This window comes from Armigeres subalbatus, chromosome 3 (assembly GCF_024139115.2).
Source record: "Armigeres subalbatus isolate Guangzhou_Male chromosome 3, GZ_Asu_2, whole genome shotgun sequence".
Taxonomy (NCBI): domain Eukaryota; kingdom Metazoa; phylum Arthropoda; class Insecta; order Diptera; family Culicidae; genus Armigeres; species Armigeres subalbatus.
The window spans coordinates 204,880,568-204,902,405 of NC_085141.1; the positions used below are offsets into that span (position 1 = coordinate 204,880,568).

A 21,838-nucleotide genomic window follows, 5' to 3' on the forward strand; every position below is an offset into this window, starting at 1 on the left:
GAAATTTTCTTTGCTCCATACCAATAGAATCGATATTTGATAGTTTGTATTTATATTTTTTCATAGCTAAACGTTCCTGCCATCTTCATGAAAGTAGCACTTAACGAAGGTCCTGGACCTCACATAAAGTATCAGTATCCAGATCTGAGCAAACTGCATCATGTGGTATCGCATTTAATTCGATCCTGTGACGTATCGGCCAAATGCCACAGTTCCATCAATAACGCGCCAGTGAAACCAAATATCTACATCGACCCGCACATAACTTATGACATGTTGATGCCTCTTTCTTCGGAATGCTGTGATTACCTCTTCGTTAAAGTAAGGTACGGATTATTCCAATGGTCATTGTATAGTGTTGGTGTAAGTTAAATGTAAAATTAATACCGGTTAATCTCCAATATTTTTTTCAGTTACGTCAAACGTTTAATTGAAGATACAAACATCGGAGAGGAAGGTGTGAAGCTGTTACAGTATTGTAGTTGGGAAAATCCTCTTTTTTCACGAAATTTGCTTACGGAACTATTATGGCACTGCGGATATGCCTACTGGCATACCATGAGGCACCACACGGAACTGCTTTTGCAGTTACTGCTTATAGAAGATTCCTGGCAGAACCACAGGATACACAATGCCATACTTGGTGAGTATCCATTAAGCGTCTATTAAGATATCTCTTGCATCTTGCATCCATAAGTCTTGGAGTTTACCGGAATTCGGGATTTCGGAGTTTCTTGATCGATAATACTCTGAATGCAGCTACAGGGCCGTGTGGGCATAAGTTGAATAGCCAGGGGCCATTAGACATACAAACAAAAAAAAATCAATGTTGTTAGGGTCATTTGGCAAACAATTATCAAAGAATGGTATAAACTCTTGGCAAACGCGTGCTTCACAAAAATCCTATATTTTCTTGCCTAATTCTGGGCGCATGTGTGTTTTTAAAGAAGTAGTATTTTACTCTTTTGTCATTTTATAAGCAAATGTGTTCTTCAAATGGAGCAATGATCTTCTTCTTTTATGGCTCTAAAGTCCAACTGGAACTTGACCAGCTTTTCAACTTACACTGAAAGAATTAATAACGTAGTTTCTATCTGACTTTCATATAGCTGATTTCTAAATGAAAATCCATAACTGCTAATTGAAAATCATATAAATCCGGTGAGATCTATGTGATTTTATATTGAAATTTATTTGTCACATTGATTTTATCTGATTTTTCTGAGGCAATTGTTATTAGTTTTTCTGGCGAAATTTGTATAGCTTTTGCATTATAAATTTTCAATTGGATATGGGATTTATTTTTTGAGTGTAGTATTCTATTATCATTTCCTCAATTATTAATTGAAAGCTTTTATATGCCCGCCATTGCATGAGTATGTTTCTTGTGTGGCAAGTATATTGGATACACAATGCCCAGGGGAGTCAAGAAGATTTACCGCCCGAAAACATTATAAACCGGACCGAGAATCGAACTCGCCATCTTCCGATTAGCTCGCAAAGTTCACTGGAGACCCGGAGGAATGATCTACTTATTAGAATTATTCCAAGCAAATGCATGCGTTTGAAGAACGCTTTATTTATTTTTCGCGTTCTAAGGGAAAATTGCGTGCTTTGCGAGAGCGTACTTTTGAAGAAGGGACAATGTAGTCTTCTGTCTTATTCCGGGCAAAAGCGCCTCATGTCGAGGGCACGCGTAGAAAAAGAGTCATACAAAGACGTGATCATACACTCTTTGCCTTACTCTGGACAAATGTGTACTTTTGCCTGTTACTTTAGCACTAATATCAAACAAGTTTAAATCATATGGATTTTTAGGTCAGTTTCTAAAATTACGTAACGCTCGTAACACTTTTTGTATGGAAGGTTTTTTTTGTATGAATCATAACGCTCGGCTGGACCCCCCCCCTTACCCCTTCAGCGTTACGTAATTTGTGAAAGGCCTTTCACCATTGTATATCGGTGATGAACGAACGCTAATGAAAGATCGAAAGAGGAAATTACGCAAGGGACCGCATGACTGAAACTAATTTTGAAAATTCAGAGGCCATATGGTCAACAGTTAATTGATAAGTCAGACCTCTTTTGCCAAACGTCCTGGATTTAATTCCTTTGGCTCGTATGTATAATGTTGTAACGACATTTTTACCGGGACTGCCAGCGTTCGTTCATCACCGATCATGCCATAAGCAAATAAAGTACTGATGAGTCAAAGACGAAACGTATTCGGACACAGTCCTTGAAATAAATCAAGTTCATATCATGTTTTGTTATCAATATCACGGCTTCTGCCAGTGATACATATGGCATCAATTACCTGTACATCTGGGACGGCCCTGTTTTTAAACCCACCATAGCCACGAAATTTGATGTCATCACATGTCAGAAAGGGTTCGGTGACCACTTCTACTATCTCGACTTCTCGACTAGAGATAAAAACGTGATATTCCAACCGAAAAAGCTCAAATGCAGCAATCTTACTTCACGGCCACTGACTGTGACCCGCAATTTGTTGCAACTCGGTGAATTCACTTCCTCAATATCGAACCTTGTATAAATCGTCGAATCATAGTTTTAATAGTTCTTGTAACTAATATTAGGCAAAAAAAGTATAGTGAATGAATACACCATCCGCAAGAGCAAAACACATGACACGTCATTTTTATCTTATATTTTAGGCATTTCCGATGATAGAGAAGGCTTGCTGGATATAATTCAGAGAAATAAAATGGATTATCAAAAACGAGCCTATCAGTGCATCAAATGCTTAGTACAGCTGTTCAACCAAAGTCGGGTGGCGCTGAGTATGCTTCACAACACTGCAGATCTGGCTCGCCAGTGGGCCCACGCCGTCGAATGGCTGCAAGACGAATTGGATAGGCACAGAGGATCTGGAGGGCAGTATAACTATAACTCCTGGTCGCCGCCTGCGCAAAGCAATGACAATACGAATAGTTTTGCCCTGGAACGATCCCAGTCTGCCAAAAACGTACTGCAAATGGCATTTCAACTTTGTCCAGAAGAGGTAAAATATTAAATATCCCACATAAACGCGTTGTCAAACTATCTTCATATTCATCCAATTCTAGGATCAAGAGGAACCAAACGATAATGAGATTGAGAATAACATTGAACATAACCATGTGGCATCACCAGCGACCACAACAGCCATAACTGAAACAACGAAAAATGCTTGTCAACAGAAGCAACAACCAGCATTGCTGTTATCGTCGTCGTACGAGGGAAACCTTAATTCTAGTCCGTCTACTATTACTAACGTCAGTAAACTAATATCTAAAGTTAATATTCATTCGGATATGGAATATGAACCATCGACGACTTCACCGGAGCTCAAAACGCCAGCTCAAAACGTGGTAAGTAGACCTGTGCGATTGTTGATTTTACCTCGCCGTGATCGACATTTGAATTCACAGTCAACTAATATGCAACAATAATGACTTACGAAAAAAATACACCCACTACTTTTACTCCTGAGTACCCACTGTGAAGCTTAAAGGCCGATGTGAAAGAATTCCAATCAACGCAACTACCCGATCAGGAATGCATAAAAAAATTATAACCCAATTCTATCAATGGTCGTTATTGAAAACAACGTGTGTTATAATTAGATAATTCGATAAAAATGTGTCTTCGGCCAGTTTTATTTCATATCAAAATTATAACATAAGTTATGAATATTTTTACGAAATAGGTGCCTACAGATAGATATTGGAAAAACCACTTTCACTATAACTTGAACTCTTGTTCAATATAAATAGCTGGAACAAAGATAATTACCTACATGCTAGATGGAAATTCGTCGTTGTAGCGTACCAGATTTTTATCCGTTATGTAGGTAGGGGTAGGAAAACCGCATTAAAATTCAATTCAAACGTGAAAATACATTTGAAAATGTAAATTTTTGCTGCATAGCAGAATTATTATAAGATTTAAAGTTTATAAATAAGGTTTTGACACTAAACTGATTCAAATACAGGTCAAAATGCACCACAATCAAAATATTAATTATAATTGAATATTGTGCACACATTTTTGTACTGATACAAATCTGAATTTACCATAAAACTTTTTTTTCCAAAACCACCTCTATGGGGCAATATAGACATACCTGCACAGTACCACATATTAGGTTCTAATATGCGAACAAGTTTAAATTTCAGTGGCCAAATACAAAAATATGACCATCTATGTTAAAGTCATTGCGAATAGAATAGAATACCGCGTTGCCGCGATCGGAACAGAAAAATGACCATAGACCAATTGAAATGTGTCTGTGCAAATAGTGAAGAATGGCAAATCGGTTCGGTCCGCTGTTGTGCGACTTATTAATCTCATTTTGTATGGAATACTCTAAACTGTTGAGGAATATAATATTCGTAGACATATATAGACATTTTTCCCTCCAAAAAAAAAACTGTTTGATGGGTGGCTCATATTGTCCCAAATGGTAGCCCATTTTGCACTGTATAGTCAGGAACACACATTAAAAACAATGCATTTTCAAAAGTGCATTTCAACAATTTACAAACGCTTTTTTATCATTCATGGATGTAATATGAAAGGTAACACTCCCTAGTATAAGTCAACTACTTTTGAATGATGTTTTTCTAGCTTTTCAGCGCTTTTTGGAATGATTTCCTTAGGTGGCCCATATTTCCTCGATCACCCATAATTACCTTGAAAGTTAAAATTGTGTTATGACTTGAGGGATTTTTGTTTTTTTTTTCTTATTTTAACAATTGGCCAGTCAAATTTATTACAATTTGTTATAATATTATTCTGAAATAAATAACTCTCTTTGTAATGATTTTGTTATGCACTATTGATCGGGTATAGCTTCGACCCAAATTCATTTACATAGTACCTAGTTAAATTAATTTTATTGTTAAAAGTCTAGAAATAAAACTTTTTGGTTCGATACCACATATTCTGACAGAAGAGGTTATAAACTAAAGAGAAAGATTGCCACTTCGGTTCTCTTTATTCTGCTGTACGAAACATGTTGGTTACAGAACTGTCAATTCATATTGATTTTTTTCTTATCATTGTCCCTATCCCAGCCAGCAAAAGATGTTCCGGACAGCGACAAATTTTAACTTCTTTTTTCTGACAATATTCGAATTCATTAGCAAACAGCTCTTATCTGCTCTTATCCGCCCACCTCATATATTGTATATGGACGTCCTCTATTCATTTATTATGCGTTGTGGTGTGAGTCTCCTATAAAAAAACTATTTTGAAGTGAAATAATAATCTTTCGGTACATCCTAGTTATATGAGAATGGCAAAAATGTGGCAAACTAAATAGTTCAACATTATATAAAAGTTGCTTCACTTCATCAGAAACGAAAGTCAACCGAATATTATCGTTGAGAGCATTTGTCGTATGATGGCTTGTGAGAGATAAGGAAGAACTAATTAGCTTTTCAATAGCTGAATGATCGTGTTCATAACTAAAATATTTATGTTGTTTGATTCGGTTTTTCACTAGACACCATATGAGACACATCAACAATCTGTTTTACTTCCGACTTATCCAAATCCTTACGGCAACATGTACGTTCAATATAAACTTTGCGAAAAATGTTGTGATGCAAACATGCCTTCGTCATGCCTCACACATCTTCTTCTTATTGGCATTACATCCCCCACTGGGACATTGCCGCCTCGCAGCACTTTCACAGTTATTAACTGCGAGGTTTCTTAGCCAAGGTACCATTTTTGCATTCGTATATCATGAGGCTAACACGATGCCACTTTTATGCCCATTTCACATTCGAAAATTGCCTAGACCGGCACCGGGAATCAAACCTCCTCACAATCGAACCACCCTTAGCATGGTCTCGCTTTGTAGCACCGCGTCTTACCGCACGGCTAAGGAGGGCCCACACATCGTGTATGGAAATAACTTTTGAATCACACACGGAACAATGCCTCGTTGACAAACTATTGAATGGCTGTTGCGTTGCTTGTTCTTTTGGTCGATTTTTACTTCGTAGAAACTAATTAAACCTAACCGTAAATATTTTTCTCATTTTATAGAATTGTTCGCATGTTCTACACTGTGCCTTTAATTTCTGAGCGCAGAACTTTCCAATACTCTATTAGATGTCCTACGGTGATCATACTATTGGCCAATTAAATCTAATATCTCTCCCAAGAATATATTCCCTGTTAAGTTGTACTAAAATAAAATAGAAAGTTCAACTCTTTTTCAAGGATTGTCAAAACATGCCCATTCCTCAAAAGTTTCAACCAATTACAGGATCCATTAATTCCCATTTCAATGAAAGATCAAGAGCTTAATTTAAGATTGTCCTATTTGATGACTGACATGCGATTAGATTTAAGTTATTTTATATAGCCATATAAGGTACCTGTACAAAAAATGTGATATATAAAATGCTTTCTTGTATTCACTTCCAATTCAAAGAATTCAACGAGTAAATCTCATCCGGCTTCCGTTGCTGATAGTGAATCTGTACCGATTTCAACCGAAAAAATCGCAACCGAGTGTAGCAATCCAACTCGAAATACATCTTCTCCCGCTACTCCAATAACCGGCACAACATCCAATAGCTCGTTAACTTCTAGCATGGAACAGCAGACATAGGATTTACTAAAATCTAAATTATATTTCTATGTTTATAAAACCATTGATCCCGTCATATTATTTACGTTTATAAACCCGGAATATGCGATCAAGAAAAACTGTGTATAAATAATATTATTTATATAAATTATTTAAATTCAAAACCAAAAAATAAAATAATACTGTAATTCAAATTTACTTTTAAATAGTATTTTTATTTAGAGAAAATCCAAAACATTGAATTACGATATGGAATATGATGACCACACTTTAACCGAGATTGGCACACATCAAATTGAGTAAGGGCAAATTTTGTTTCATCAATAAATTCAAATTTGCGAACTTTCCGCAGTTCAATTGCACAAACCTGCTCTGTGATGTTTTATGCATTTGATTCGTAATTGTGATAGACCAGGATTTACAAACACGCAGAGAAGAGTTACTTTCTTTAGCTAAAAAATAAATTATTGTAGGTAATGAGTTTCAAACTTAAATATTGCAATTTTAAAATCAAAACTATAGTATTATTGGTTCAAATATTTCTATAGTTGTTTCTACTGCAATTCAGTGTAAATGAATACAGTTTAGATTCAATAAAATATTGTATTGCCAACAAAAAATATTTGATCAAATTAAAAAAAAAATGATTATATGTAAAACTCAAATTAGATTTATAAAATAAATTATAATACCCATTTAAACAGTGTGGGGAACCTTCAGCCTTAACTGGTTTTCGTAAATACATAGGGGAAACCGCCAAATGTTGAACGGCTAATTCTGTCGCCTATTGTTGAACTGTCATAAGAAATGCACGTGCGTTCAACAATAGGCGAAGAAATTTGCCGTTCAACATTTGGGGAATTACCCAGTATACAGTTTAATCAACTCAAATTAGATCGAAGTCGAAATGTAAAGTTCAACTAAGGGTCCAGAGAGCATTATAAACACCAGGGGCAGATTGAATATTTTTTGTTAAATATCTTGGCTGTACATATGCACAGCACATGTTTCGAAATGGAAAAATTGATATGAAATTTGCGAAAAAGAATCCACGTGTCTTGGAGGCACTCGAACCCTCAACATCCTACTCTCTAGGTAGGCGTGATAACCCCTACACAACAAGACCACTTAAAGGTCACGTTTACGGAAAAGCCATCAGAATCCGAGTACCAACCTCCACCGCGGTTAGCTCTTTTTTGCAAATTGAATATCTTTCGGATGCTTGATTTGTCCAATCTCACATGTCCTTTACCGTTGTATATCCACTGTCAAGCCAGTGCACATTCAACAGTAAAGATATACAACAGAAAAGCACATGTGAGATTGGACAAATCAAGCATCCGAAAAATATTCAATTTGCAAAAAATAACTAACCGCGGTGGAGGTTGATATTCAACAAAAAAAAAATGTTTTCGTACGGCTGAGTTGCCGAATAATATGCAATTAATTGAATATTTTTGTTAATTCAATTATTTTTTGACTACCAATGAAACGAACTCGAAAATACTTCTTTGGACAATTTATTTACAGCATAAACTTCATTGATTTTTTCCCAAGGGTTAATCTGTTATCTGATTACTATAAAGTTGGTTGGTACGACACATTGTGTATTTAGGAACACCGCCCACATAAAAATTTATAATTCTGAAAACCAGATATACTGTTTTGTAACTACAGTTCGTACGGTTACCTATTTGGTCTATGGTCTTCGTAAGTTCCGTGTTCACATTACAATCATGGCTTCTTGTAACGCATTAAGGGCGGGATCTTGTAATAAGTGTGACGATCCATATACAAATCAGATTCTTCATACAAAAAGTCATACGTATCCATTCTGTTACATATGTCACAAATGGTTTCCGTTTGACCCCTCACTTTATATTTACTAAGTTTTTCTTTGTTAGCAAAAATATCATTTAGAATTAGATAGGTATAACATTGATTATGCGTCTGAGCTAAGGAAGTTTTTACTAACATTTTCCCAAACTGTGAGCCAATCGTAATTTATATATAAATTTCAATTCAATCTTTGGAAAATATTTCTCCCTGAATAACAATGAATCGTATATTAAGGAAACTGTATGCAATTAATCGATAGATTTGTATCGTTAGTATTCCGGGACAATTTATGTGTGTATGGGCAATTAGCATTAGCATTGAGCATTTCGCACAAATTCGTAGGTGCTACAAGCCAAGACTATTGTATGAGAGTTGCATCACTTTTCATCCGTTACCACAGATATTGATTTGGGACTAATCAATAACTCTTAGATGGGAGCAATGCACTTTCCAATAGTCGAGATCTGTCCTGGCCACGTCCTTGCGAATGCTGAGGAAGGGGAAGGATAGTTTGTTGGACACCTACTTAAGAAAGATGCAGAGAACTCTACAACCTCTCATAGGTGCCACGGGAGGTTTTGGGATTGTGTGGAAGGTTATAATAGTAGGAATCGTTTTGGTAGGAAAGAACTAAGATAGAAATACAAAGTAGGAGAGGGACGAGCCTGGAATTGAACCCACGACCTCCTGCTTATAAGGCAGAAACGGTAGCCACTAGACCACCGAGCTCCCCTAATTTATGTGTGTATGGGCAATTCAGCATAAAATGCATAGTTTCTCTTAAGGTTGAGTTTGACCCGTACAAAATTTGTTTTATAAACAAGGCTTTTAACTTTTCTTCTACATTTACCAATGGATAGGATATCTGTTCCGAACGTCGCGAAACCAGCACCCCGGTGCGAAAGTGTGTGTCACTTGATCCACAATCTGCAAGAAGCTACATTAGGGGCGATCTGTCATCGTTCTGATCTGATGTATTGTTATATTCTAGCCATGCAAATTGAACTGTAAATACCTACCTATAGAACTATACAGACAGAACAAGTTAAAACTTTCTAAAGCTAGGACGTACAACATTGAGCTAATTACGTAGAGAACTAGTTAGTTATCCTAGTCAAAATTGTTGGACAGTTCACAAAAATACAAGAAGGACTAAAAATGTAAGTAATATTAAAAAACACACAGTTGAATTTGAAATGAAATATACTAAATTTACAGCTTTAAAGCTGACTCATCCAATATGCTAACGCAGATCATGCTATAAGAGGTCCGAACACCTATCGGTGCTGTCCCATCAAACTTTATAGATTTCTATCAAGAAATCTCGCGGAGATGCCGAATTCCGCAAATATTCTCGGCAGAGGAGGAGCGACCGAGCAGCAGCAGTCGGGATGCACAGACCAGCAGCGGGAAAGTGATCCTAACCTCAACTCGGTCATTCATCAAGAAGGATCAAAGCGCTCCCGAAGAAGCCAATCATCGAAGGCTAGCTGCCGTGCTTTACGTGCTTCTCTTGAGCTGCAGCGGCTCGAGGAGGAGAAGCGTCTCGAGTTCCTTCCTCGCCAGAAAGTATGAAATCCTTCAGGCCCAGCTTGAGGATGGAGAAGGTAGCAGTAGCGGCAAAACTCGTCGATGTTCCCATGGCAGTTCGCAGAGGACTCACGAGTGGGTGCAGAGCCAGTTAGTCCCGGACCACCAGTGATTTCCGTGGTTACTCAGTCCCGGACCGGCACAATTCCCAAGGATGTTACTCCAGCGATTCCAGTTACAACTAGTGCCACGTTCATGGATGTATCGAGTGTGTGACATGCAATCGTTATCCATCAACACGAACCCAGTGGATCAAGTGACGTCGAAGGTACCGCATGCTACTGGCTCATCGTTTGTCCCAACTCGTCGTCGGCTCGCACATTTGCTAGCTGAGAACAACGAACAAACGACTGCTGTATACAGCACAACCGACTGTAAGGGAGCCGTAGGTGGCTTCATAACGTTACCGACGTCATCATCCATTGCCGACTGAAGTGAATTTTTCCATCTCGCCAACACACACACACACACCGGAGGGCTTAATCTCCAGCTGAGCGAGCTTCAGAAACGGGCGGACAGCAGCGGCTGATGGCCAAAACATCCCATCAAATCCAGGATCCAGATCAAATTCCAGATGAAGCTCGGCGATTCCAGCCGACGCAATCATCAACGGTGAATGTTCCTCGGCTAGCGCGCAACGTTGCCTACGATTCTCCGACCACCGACGGTAACACCAGGGTCACCAGCTCGGTAAGTCAAACGTGCTCCAATACTACTATCACATTCGCACCGCAACTGAATGTTGCAAGCTCGGTCGATGCATATCTTCCGACCCGAGCTATTGAACAAATGAATAAAACACCTCCTCCGGCCACCGGACCATGCTTACTTCCCCCCATTCTACCATTTGTTCCTGCGCATATGAGTACGCCCCAAGCCCAATCTACTTCCCCCTCCGTGTATACAGTTTCATCTCGATTGTCGCCAATTATGTCATCGATGGTTCCCACATCTGTCCCCAACGTTGGTAATCTGTCCGTCGCCCACGATGTTCCCCGCCGACAACTATTCGGTTGTCCAACCTCCCAGCAACTCGCCACCCTCAAGCTAAACTGGACACTCTTCAAGCGCCGACATGTGAACGCCGATCTTACTACGTTTGGCAACTACATGGGCCAGATTGTGACAACCGCCAGTGTAGTGAGGTGACGTTTCTCTGTGAAGCAGATGGACATAGCAAGCAAGAAAAACCGAAGACGAAAGAAAAGATGTTTATGCACACTTCTGAGGAGAAGGCAGTGGAAAGTGTAGCAGCCAATCACAAGGACAATAAGCCGAAGCCGTGTGTAGCCTGCCAGAAGGACGGTCACAAAATCAAAGATTGCAGCTTCCGCAAGATGACTCTCGAAGATTGCTGGAAACAGGGTTGGTCATTTCTCACACTTCGTCTTGAAATGTGTTGAGAATTTACAAATGAAGAGAAGTGTATTGATTCACACTCGAGAGCGTTCACACGTACGTGTGATTGAAGCCAAGAGAAACATGATCGATAAAGAGTGAGAACATTTTCGGTAGCGTGTGTTTTGATATTGTGTACAAAATGGCCTATGTTCAGGCGCTCACAACAGCGTATTTACATGGAAGATTTAGAATATAGCCTAAATGTATGCATTTTGGTAAACAGCAAATTACCATTTTCCTGTACTCTTTACACTTGTGGACTTGTGCGACGAAGAGTGGATACTACGCACGCTCCTTCATACAAAGATAAAGTGTATTTCTGCACAATACACTCGGATAACAGATCGAGAAAAGAGAAGTTTTTACACCTTCTCTTGAATACTCCTCAGAGCGAACCAACCCTGGCTGGAAATTAGTTCAGGAGCCGTTCCTCTGTCGTCGTTGTTTGGGTTCTCTGGTGGAAGCGAAGGTAGCTGGAGAACTCGGCGTGACCGGCAATGTACATCCCCTCTGCTTGCAGTGGACCAGTGGAATTGAGTGGGTGGAAGACGAATCACAGCTGATAAAATCAGTGGCGTTTCCCTAACCTCAATCTACCTGTGCACTGGGTTTAAATTTGAGGAATTGATGTTCGGAAATGCATCTTCTTCTTCTTCTTATTGGCATTACATCCCCACCCTGGGACAGAGCCGCCTCTAAGCCATGTTGCCATTTTTGCATTTGTATATCATGAGGCTAACACGATGATACTTTTATGCCCAGGGAAGTCGAGACAATTTCCAATCCGAAAATTGCCTAGACCGGCACCGGGAATCGAACCCAGCCACCCTCAGCATGGTTTTGCTTTGTAGCCGCGCGTCTTACCGCACGGCTAAGGAGGGCCGGAAATGCATACAATAGCTAGATTTTGATTAATTTAAACGAGTCTGACAATTTTATTTCCTATTTGAGCTGTCAAAATAGCATAATTTTCATTTTTTGGGTCAGTGCAGAGGTAGAAAGAGAGCGACGATGATCGACGTGCCCGTCAAATTCTGGAAGAGACTACTGTACGGACGGAATCAGGGAGGTTCCAGATCGGCTTGCTGTGGAAGTGCGACGACGTGGAATTCCCGAATAGTCGGCCAAAGGCGGAAAAGCGGTTCCGCTGTCTCGAGCGCCGCCTAGCATCAAGGCCCGACCTATACGACAACGTGAAGATCCAGATTACACAACACCAAGCCAGGATACGCACATAAGGCTAGTCCAGAGGAATTTGCCGGTTTTGACCCCAAGCGGACCTGGTTTCTGCCGTTGAACGTCGTTACAAATCCAAGGAAGCCGAACAAGGTTCGATTAGTGTGGGATGTGGCCGTTTAAGTCCAAGGGCACTCGTTCAATTCTCCTCTTCTTGCTGGTCCGGACTTGCTCGTACTGCTTCCGGTGGTTCTATCTTCGTTTCGCCAGTTTGAGGTGGCTATCAGCGCTGACATCTGCGAGATGTTCCACCAGATCTTGATTCGGCCTGAGGAGCGATCGGCACAGCTGTTCCTGTGGCGGGACGATCCCTCCAAGCCTTTCGAGGTGTTCGTCATTGACATAGAAACGTTCGGCTCCACCTGCTCACCTTCTGCAGCTCAATTCGTCAAAAATCGGAACGCCGAAGAGGTTTCTGCGGGCAGCGGAGGCAATCACGAAACGCCAATAATGTAGGAGCGCCTCGTCCGTGCTGTATCCTACGTACGCCGTACCAAGCAACACGGAATGGTTAAATCGGGGCGAACTGCTGCGTGCGGAGACAACCGTCTTTGAAACAAATCCAGCACGAGGCTTTCGGAGACAAGCTTCTGAAGAAAAACCAAGAACATTCCACTGATGAACAACAGAGACTTAGAAAACTAGCAAGATCCACAATACACGATTCGAGGCTGCATCCCTCGCCAAGTCGTTTTGCACCTGGTCTGCCCACCTCGCTCCCTGTGCTCCACGCCGTCTCGTACCGGCCGGATCGGAAGCGAACACCATCTTTTCATGGTTGCTGTCCGGCGTTCTTGCAACATGCCTTGCCCATCGTATACTTCCGGCTCCAGCTTCCTTCTGGATACTGGGTTCGCCGTAGAGCTGGACGAGCTCGTGGTTCATTCTTCGCCGCCACACACCGTCTTCTTGCCTACCGCCAAAGATAATCCTAAGCACCCGTATCTCGAATACTCCGAGTGCTTGCAAGTCCTCCTCGAGCATCGTCCATGTTTCATGTCCGTAGAGGACTACCGGTCTTATCAGCGTCTTGTACATGACACATTTGGTGCGGTGGTGAATCTTTTTTGACCGCAGTTTCTTCTGGAGCCCGTAGTAGACCCGACTTCCTCAGATGATGCGCCTTCGTATTCCACGACTAACATTGTTATCAGCCGTTAGCAAGGATCCAAGGTAGACTAATTCCTCGAACACCTCGAAGGTATCCCCGTCTATCCTAACACTGCTTCCCAGACGGTCCCTGTCGCGCTCGATTCGGCCCAAAAGCATGTACTTTATCTTTAACGCATTCACCACCAGTCCAACTTTTGTTGCTTCACGTTTCAGGCGGGTGTACAGTTCTCCCACCTTTGCAAATGTTCGGCCGACAATGTCTATGTCATCCGCGAAACAAACGTCGGAAGATGATCTGGGATATCACTTTATAGGCGGCATTAAGGATGGTGATCGCTCGAAAGTACTCACACTCCAGCTTGTCACCTTTCTTGTAGATGGGGCATATAACCCCTTTCTTCCACTCCTCCGGTAGCTGTTCAGTTTCCCACATTCTGACTATCAGTTTGTGCAAGCAAGTGGCCAACTTTTCCGGGGCGATCTTGATGATCTCAGCTCCGATACCATCCTTACCAGCTGCTTTATTGGTCTTTAGCTATTGGATAGCATCCTTAACTTCCCTCAAGGTGGGGAACTGACGTAGTCATCTACTCCGCTGCCTTGACTTTCACTGCCTGTACTCTCAGCGTCATTTATGGAGGCTGTATTGATTTTCTAATAACCTTTGACGTTATGTTTACCTAAGTGGTCCTTATCTATGTTCACTTTCATCGAAATTGCTCTGTGATCTGAGAATGGTACGCTAGTTGTTCCAAATGAAAGGACAAAATCTAGGAATTTGATAGACGTATAAAACCTATCAATTCGTGAGGCAGAAGATTCTCTGAAAATTGAAAATTGGGCGGACTGTACTTTAATAGTTTTTTCTACGTCTTTTAAATCTAACTTTGTTATTAATGTTTCCCTCGGAGTCGTTTGCATCTAAAATGCAGTTATAGTCGACACCGACTATGTGATATTCAACGCTTGTTGAAATGGATTGCAATTTCGTCTGAATAAAGCATGTCTCTCTTATTTCTTGTCGAAAATGCTTACAGATTCCTTCCCAGGTACTCAGAATTGATTCATGATAAACTACACTGCCGCTAATCGCAAGTCGAGCACATCTGTATATGGGCCTCCATATACACTTATACAGATGTGCTCGACTTGCGGTTAGCGGCAGTACAGGCGGTGAAAGTTATTTCATGGAAATCAACGTTGTTTGCGGTATTATTTACGAAAGTAAAAAGAATGACTAACTTTTTCAAAAAATTTTTGGGGTGACAAAATTGGGTCGAAAACGTGATAAAATCAGAGGTAGACAAAATCGGGTCAATACTGTATCTGCATTACTGTTAGTTACGTAATCTTTACCCTGGTCTGAATAGCATTTAGATTAATGCTTGCTATTGTTCGATAGTAGGACATGATTGATTTGTCTTATTGCGCCGGTCTTCGAAGCGGCGAATTATCCAACTCTTGCATGCAATTTACGTATTCTATGGAGACCCAGATGACTCACCCAGCTCCATCTGATTTTCTAGAACTGGCATCGCATCTGTAACTGGTGTGATTCCTTTGATAACATCCGCGAATAAGGAAGGCTGCACCTTCCCAGTGTCCTTTTGTTGTGTCTCAATTCTGTTCTGAACCGAAGAACGCTTCGGGCATTCAGCCTTCACATGTCCCTCCTCTTTGCACATAAAACACCGATTACGCAATCCTTCGTAAAATATTCGGCACTTGAAGTGTCCTATGTACAATGCTGCTGGAATTTCCGATTTAACTTTCATATGAACAGTACGTTCTCCGCTGTACGCATTGAATCCAAGATCCGTAGCTAGCTTTTCACGTATGACCCCTACCTCATCGACGAACTTCATATAAAATGTATTCTCTGTTGAATCCCGGTATTCTGTGTGCACATCTGTGTCCTTGATTGCCAAACCCTTTGCCACGAAACAGATTGCTTCCCTAATCGATTCTTTCCAAATTCAAAGCCAAGTGTGTGCTTTTTTTATACATGATCCATCCTTTGTTCAAATCCGTTTACTGTTGATGGGAATAAGCGCCTGTGATCTTGACCACTAATGAATAAAGCACTTGATCTATGTAGTAAAAGCACAAACCGTGTGCACACAATCACTTCTGCTCTACAACTGTGTGTCGCTGCAATATCAAGCTGGAAAGTTAGTTTTAGGGCTCATGAATGGCTCGCCGTGTTTGATTACGCTTATCTCTATAGCATTTCGATGTGATCCTCCGTTTTAATCCTCGTCGACACTCAAACCGATAAAAGATTTACTCAAAATAAAAAGAAACCCTCATAATCATCATTACTTCATCCCTAATGTTTGAACTAATTTTGACCACCACCACAAATCGCACAAATAGTATTATCAACCACCAAGACCATCAAGATTTAACTTTTCAACTACATTCATTAACTTATTTGTGCTAGCTACATCTCATCAAAATTGGAGCTATTATGTTTTTGTCGCCTTATAAAAAAGAGCTTGCCGGCCTTCTGGGCCACTTCAAGTTTTTGTTGCTAGGCAGAATTAAGGTGATTTTACAATTAAGCCATGTGGTGAATTTCAAATGCACCACCCGATTTTCTACTATTATCAAAATCTAGCGTAATAATTTTCGTACAATGCTGAAATTGTTTAGTCGATTGTTTAGCATAAATAAGCAAACGATCTACGGATGTGTCATCCCCATTGGCGTTGCGGTTCTCTCAATTCGTGCTCTTGAAAAATCACTAGAAAAAACACGTGGTTTCCAAGATGGCCGATTTGTGGCTTTGTTGTACAACCAACTTAAGTTCACATATTTTGATGGCTTTCAATCAGGAATATTGCAATTCTGCACGACTGTTTCCTTGGTTTTTACTGAGTAAAAGCTGTTGAGTATTCCTTTTAGCTATGTAGGTTTTCTTTTAACCTGCGCTTAATGGGGAAGCCTAATTAACAGTATGGTATAATGAAAAAAAAAATTCCCCATACTAATTTGCATGCAAACTTAAAACGGCTTGTGCTAAATCAGTTTTAATCCAAATGAGCTCAAATTTTCAGAGGACACTCAGAATATTGTAAAGAATAAGATGAGCACTGTGGAGCAAAATCAATTTTTTGAATCACCCTAATATATAATTGGCAAATGCTGGGTAAAGCGTACCATTGGTACTTCGCGTACCTGAAGGAATAAAATAGACCCCATCTCGCGGTCCTTAGCCTCTTACCCAGCAACTCCTATCCCTACCTCCCCGCGGTGCTGGCCGGGATACGAGCAACCTTAGGGAAGATCGGGTAACCAACCCCGGTGGGAACTATGGTCGTATGCTGACAGGGAAGGGGGGGTTTGCTCCTCTCCGGAGGTGCAAATCTTATTGAGCGTCTGTTCTCCATGTCAGGATCGGCTCACAACAGCGTCTGTTCCCCATGTTAGGGGCGGCTGATCATCGTCCGAGTGCCAGCGAGGGACTCTAAGTGAAACTGTGCACCATGGTCCACCGGAAATAAGGAGGAATGGTCCTCCGGAAATTTAGGGGGTTTGCTGTCAGGCCCCTGCAAGCCAGCCTTTAAAAAATCATAAGCAACGAACAATCAACAAGAGAGTACGGACCGGAACCATCGGCGAAGACCACTGCGACGAAAAGGGACTAGCGATTGGAAACTCGGTTCGTGGAACTGCAAATCTCTCAACTTCATCGGGAGCACACGCATACTCGCCGATGTGCTCAAGGACCGTGGATTCGGCATCGTAGCGCTGCAGGAGGTTTGTTGGAAGGGATCAATGGTGCGAACGTTTAGAGGTAATCATACCATCTACCAGAGCTGCGGCAGCACACACGAGCTGGGAACAGCTTTCATAGTGATGGGCGACATGCAAAGGCGCGTGATCGGGTGGTGGCCGATCAACGAGAGAATGTGCAGGTTGAGGATCAAAGGCCGGTTCTTCAACTTCAGCATAATCAACGTCCATAGCCCACACTCCGGAAGCACTGATGATGATAAGGACGCATTCTACGCGCAGCTGGAACGTGAGTACGACAGCTGCCCAAGCCACGACGTCAAAATCATCATAGGAGATTTGAACGCTCAGGTTGGCCAAGAGGAGGAGTTTAGACCGACTATTGGAAAGTTCAGCGCTCACCGGCTGACGAACGAAAACGGCCTACGACTAATTGATTTCGCCGCCTCCAAGAATATGGCCATTCGCAGCACCTACTTTCAACACAGCCTCCCGTATCGGTACACCTGGAGATCGCCACTGCAGACAGAATCACAAATCGACCACGTTCTGATTGATGGACGGCACTTCTCCGACATTATCGACGTCAGGACATATCGTGGCGCTAACATCGACTCTGACCACTATCTGGTGATGGTTAAACTGCGCCCAAAACTATCCGTCATCAACAATGTTCGGTACCGATGACCGCCGCGGTACGACCTAGAGCGACTGAAGCAACCTGATGTCGCCACTGCATACGCGCAGCATCTCGAGGCAGCGTTGCCGAAAGAGGGGAAAGCTCGATGGGGCCCCTCTTGAGGACTGCTGGAATACAGTCAAAGCAGCCATTAACGACGCAGCGGAGAACAACGTCGGGTATATGGGTCGAAGTCGACGGAACGATTGGTTCGACGAAGAGTGCAGACAGATTCTGGAGGAGAAGGACGCAGCGCGGGCGGTCGCGCTGCAGCAAGGTACCCGGCAGAACGTGGAACGTTATAGACGGAAGCGGAGACAGCAGACCCGCCTTTTTCAGGAGAAGAAACGCCGCCTGGAAGAAGCGGAGTGCGAGGAGATGGAACAGCTGTGCCGTTCTCAAGATACACGCAAGTTCTATCAGAAGCTCAACGCATCCCGCAAAGGCTTCGTGCCGCGAGCCGAAATGTGCCGGGATAAGGATGGGAGCATCTTAACGGACGAACGTGTGGTGATCGAAAGGTGGAAGCAGCACTACGAGGAACATCTGAATGGCGCTGAGAGTACAGGCAATGAAAGTCAAGGCAGCGGAGGAGATGACTACGTCAGTTTAGCGGACGATGGAAGCCAACCAGCCCCCACCTTGAGGGAAGTTAAGGATGCCATTCAACAGCTAAAGACCAATAAGGCAGCTGGTAAGGATGGTATCGGAGCTGAGCTCATCAAGATGGGCCCGGAAAAGCTGGCCACTTGCCTGCACAAATTGATAGTCAGAATCTGGGAAAACGAACAGCTACCGGAGGAGTGGAAGGAAGGGGTTATATGCCCCATCTACAAGAAAGGCGACAAACTGGAGTGTGAGAACTTTCGAGCGATCACCATCCTTAATGCCGCCTACAAAGTGATATCCCAGATCATCTTCCGTCGTCTGTCACCATTAGTGAACGAGTTCGTGGGAAGTTATCAAGCCGGCTTCGTTGACGGCCGCTCGACAACGGACCAGATCTTTGCTGTACGGCAAATCCTTCAAAAGGCCGTGAATACCAGGTCCCAACGCACCATCTGTTCGTTGATTTCAAGGCGGCATACGACAGTATAGACCGCGTAGAGCTATGGAAAATTATGGACGAGAACAGCTTCCTGGAAAGCTTACCAGACTGATCAAAGCAACGGTGGATGGTGTGCAAAACTGTGTGAAGATCTCGGGCGAACACTCCAGTTCGTTCGAATCGCGCCGGGGACTAAGACAAGGTGATGGACTTTCGTGCCTGTTGTTCAACATTGCGCTAGAAGGTGTCATGCGGAGAGCCGGGTGTAACAGCCGAGGTACGATTTTCAACAGATCCAGTCAATTTATTTGTTTCGCGGATGACATGGACATTGTCGGCCGAACATTTGCAAAGGTGGCAGAACTGTACACCCGCCTGAAACGTGAAGCAACAAAAGTTGGACTGGTGGTGAATGCGTCAAAGACAAAGTACATGCTTGTGGGCGGAACCGAGCGCGACAGGGCCCGCCTGGGAAGCAGTGTTACGATAGACGGGGATACCTTCGAGGTGGTAGAGGAATTCGTCTACCTCGGATCCTTGCTAACGGCTGACAACAACGTTAGTCGTGAAATACGAAGGCGCATCATCTGTGGAAGTCGGGCCTACTACGGGCTCCAGAAGAAACTGCGGTCGAAAAGATTCGCCACCGCACCAAATGTGTCATGTACAAGACGTTAATAAGACCGGTAGTCCTCTACGGACATGAAACATGGACAATGCTCGAGGAGGACTTGCAAGCACTCGGAGTATTCGAGAGACGGGTGCTTAGGACCATCTTTGGCGGTGTACAAGAAGACGGTGTGTGGCGGCGAAGAATGAACCATGAGCTCGCCCAGCTCTACGGCGAACCCAGTATCCAGAAGGTAGCTAAAGCCGGAAGGGTACGATGGGCAGGGCATGTTGCAAGAATGCCGGACAGCAACCCTGCAAAGATGGTGTTCGCTTCCGATCCGGCAGGTACGAGACGACGTGGAGCGCAGCGAGCGAGATGGGCAGACCAGGTGCAGAACGACTTGGCGAGCGTGGGGCGTATTCGAGGATGGAGAGATGCGGCCTCGAACCGTGTATTGTGGCGTCAAATTGTTGATTCAGTGTTATCTGTATAGATGTAGACTAAATAAATGAATGAATGAATATAATTGGAAGTCTTTAGGATCGATTTCACTGAAAAAAGGCATGCATCATTGCAGGATTTAATTTTTACAATCCATCGAAAGAATGTACTACACGCGACCCATGTCTGCAAAATTGCCGAAAACAAAGCTCTATTTTATCAGTTTTTGCATTCAACTCCAATTACCATGTTAGTTGTAAAAATGAAAAATTATATTATATTATTTTCAAAGTAGTGCTATTTTTATTTCGCACCTTTTTTCATGAATTTTTCGGCTTAAATGTGAATGGTCCGCATTAATAGGGTAAAGTGCCCAATAGTGGGCCCCAACCAATAGTGGACCCTCCAGCCATTTTTGCATTATTACAGCACAATGTAAACATTTTGCTATGAAATTCCATCGGGAGAACCTGCCTTACACTCCTATGATTTGACTACATGCATTGGAAATGCGATGGAAAGTAAAATTAGATGATTTTTTACAATTCTATAAAAAATAAACACGAAAGTGTCCATTATAGGAATATTTTGGGGGGTCCATAATAGGAAAGAAGAACGTACCGAAACGGAACATAAAAATCAAATGAAGTGTCGACTATAGGGAAGCAATTTCCTATTATGGACCCCCAGGGGGTCTACTATAGGGCAAATTCAGTCAGACTTTAAAATGTTAATTTCAACGAATAACGTCGAGTATTTGAGTGTTTTATGTATGTATCGTAAAGAGGAGATGCAGAGCTTGATATTAGATATCAAGCCAAATTAATATTTTGAAAATTTCCACTCCTTATGCCAGGAAGAGCAAAATTTCGCTACTAGGGGGTCCACTATTGGGTATTTTACCCTATGTAATGTACTGAAAAGTTGCGAATCATAATATACTTACTGAAATTACCATTGTTCATAATTTAAGGAAATATTAGTAAAAAACATGATGATGCTATTTTTATTTTGCTCAGTGTATGACATATTAATAAGTATGTATGAGGAGTAATTTTCTCACTCTATCCTCATCCTTATCAGGCATTGTTGCATCTCCCGTGTCACCCTACTAGATGTAATGCATTAGAATCCTATAGAAAACGATAATAATGGCATTCTTCCGAATTCACATTTTAAAACTTTATTTCCTCTTTAAATAATATAAATATTCATTATAAAATTGCAAAAAAAATCATAATTTATTCGGTGTCACTACCACTAAAGTCGATCATCTGCAAATAAAAACAGATTTGAATTGTAAATTTGATAAGATAATGTACACAAATGAGCTCACTTCCTCTACGCTACATGTTAAACTTGATATTCCGGCAACGTCCTCCAAAATTTTTGCCGAGTTCAAAGCGTCCATAACAAAGCTCCTCTTCTCTCGATCAAACTTTTCCAATATTTGCTGCAAAACAACGTAAAAATGATCATCGGATGTGTATACTCACTTGTCATAAGACGTGTTTCCCATTCAATTCC

General features: G+C 41.8%; 2 protein-coding genes across 2 annotated transcripts in view; one reads left to right on the forward strand and one right to left on the reverse strand.

Annotated features, from left to right (window-relative positions):
* The window catches only part of LOC134227172 (probable ubiquitin carboxyl-terminal hydrolase FAF), a 55,447-nt gene extending 48,636 nt beyond the window's left edge, over nucleotides 1-6,811 (forward strand). The window contains exons 15-19 of the mRNA XM_062708485.1: nucleotides 67-326; nucleotides 414-643; nucleotides 2,679-3,025; nucleotides 3,090-3,374; nucleotides 6,455-6,811. Of these exons, the coding sequence (XP_062564469.1) occupies nucleotides 67-326; nucleotides 414-643; nucleotides 2,679-3,025; nucleotides 3,090-3,374; nucleotides 6,455-6,634 (1,302 nt within the window). The 3' untranslated portion in view covers nucleotides 6,635-6,811. The remainder of the gene's footprint in view (nucleotides 1-66; nucleotides 327-413; nucleotides 644-2,678; nucleotides 3,026-3,089; nucleotides 3,375-6,454) is intronic.
* A 14,657-nt stretch (nucleotides 6,812-21,468) lies between these two features.
* LOC134227191 (ubiquitin-like modifier-activating enzyme ATG7) overlaps nucleotides 21,469-21,838 on the reverse strand; it is a 32,207-nt gene continuing 31,837 nt past the window's right edge. The window contains exons 11-12 of the mRNA XM_062708516.1: nucleotides 21,648-21,764; nucleotides 21,469-21,585 (exon numbers count right to left, since the gene is read on the reverse strand). Of these exons, the coding sequence (XP_062564500.1) occupies nucleotides 21,553-21,585; nucleotides 21,648-21,764 (150 nt within the window). The 3' untranslated portion in view covers nucleotides 21,469-21,552. The remainder of the gene's footprint in view (nucleotides 21,586-21,647; nucleotides 21,765-21,838) is intronic.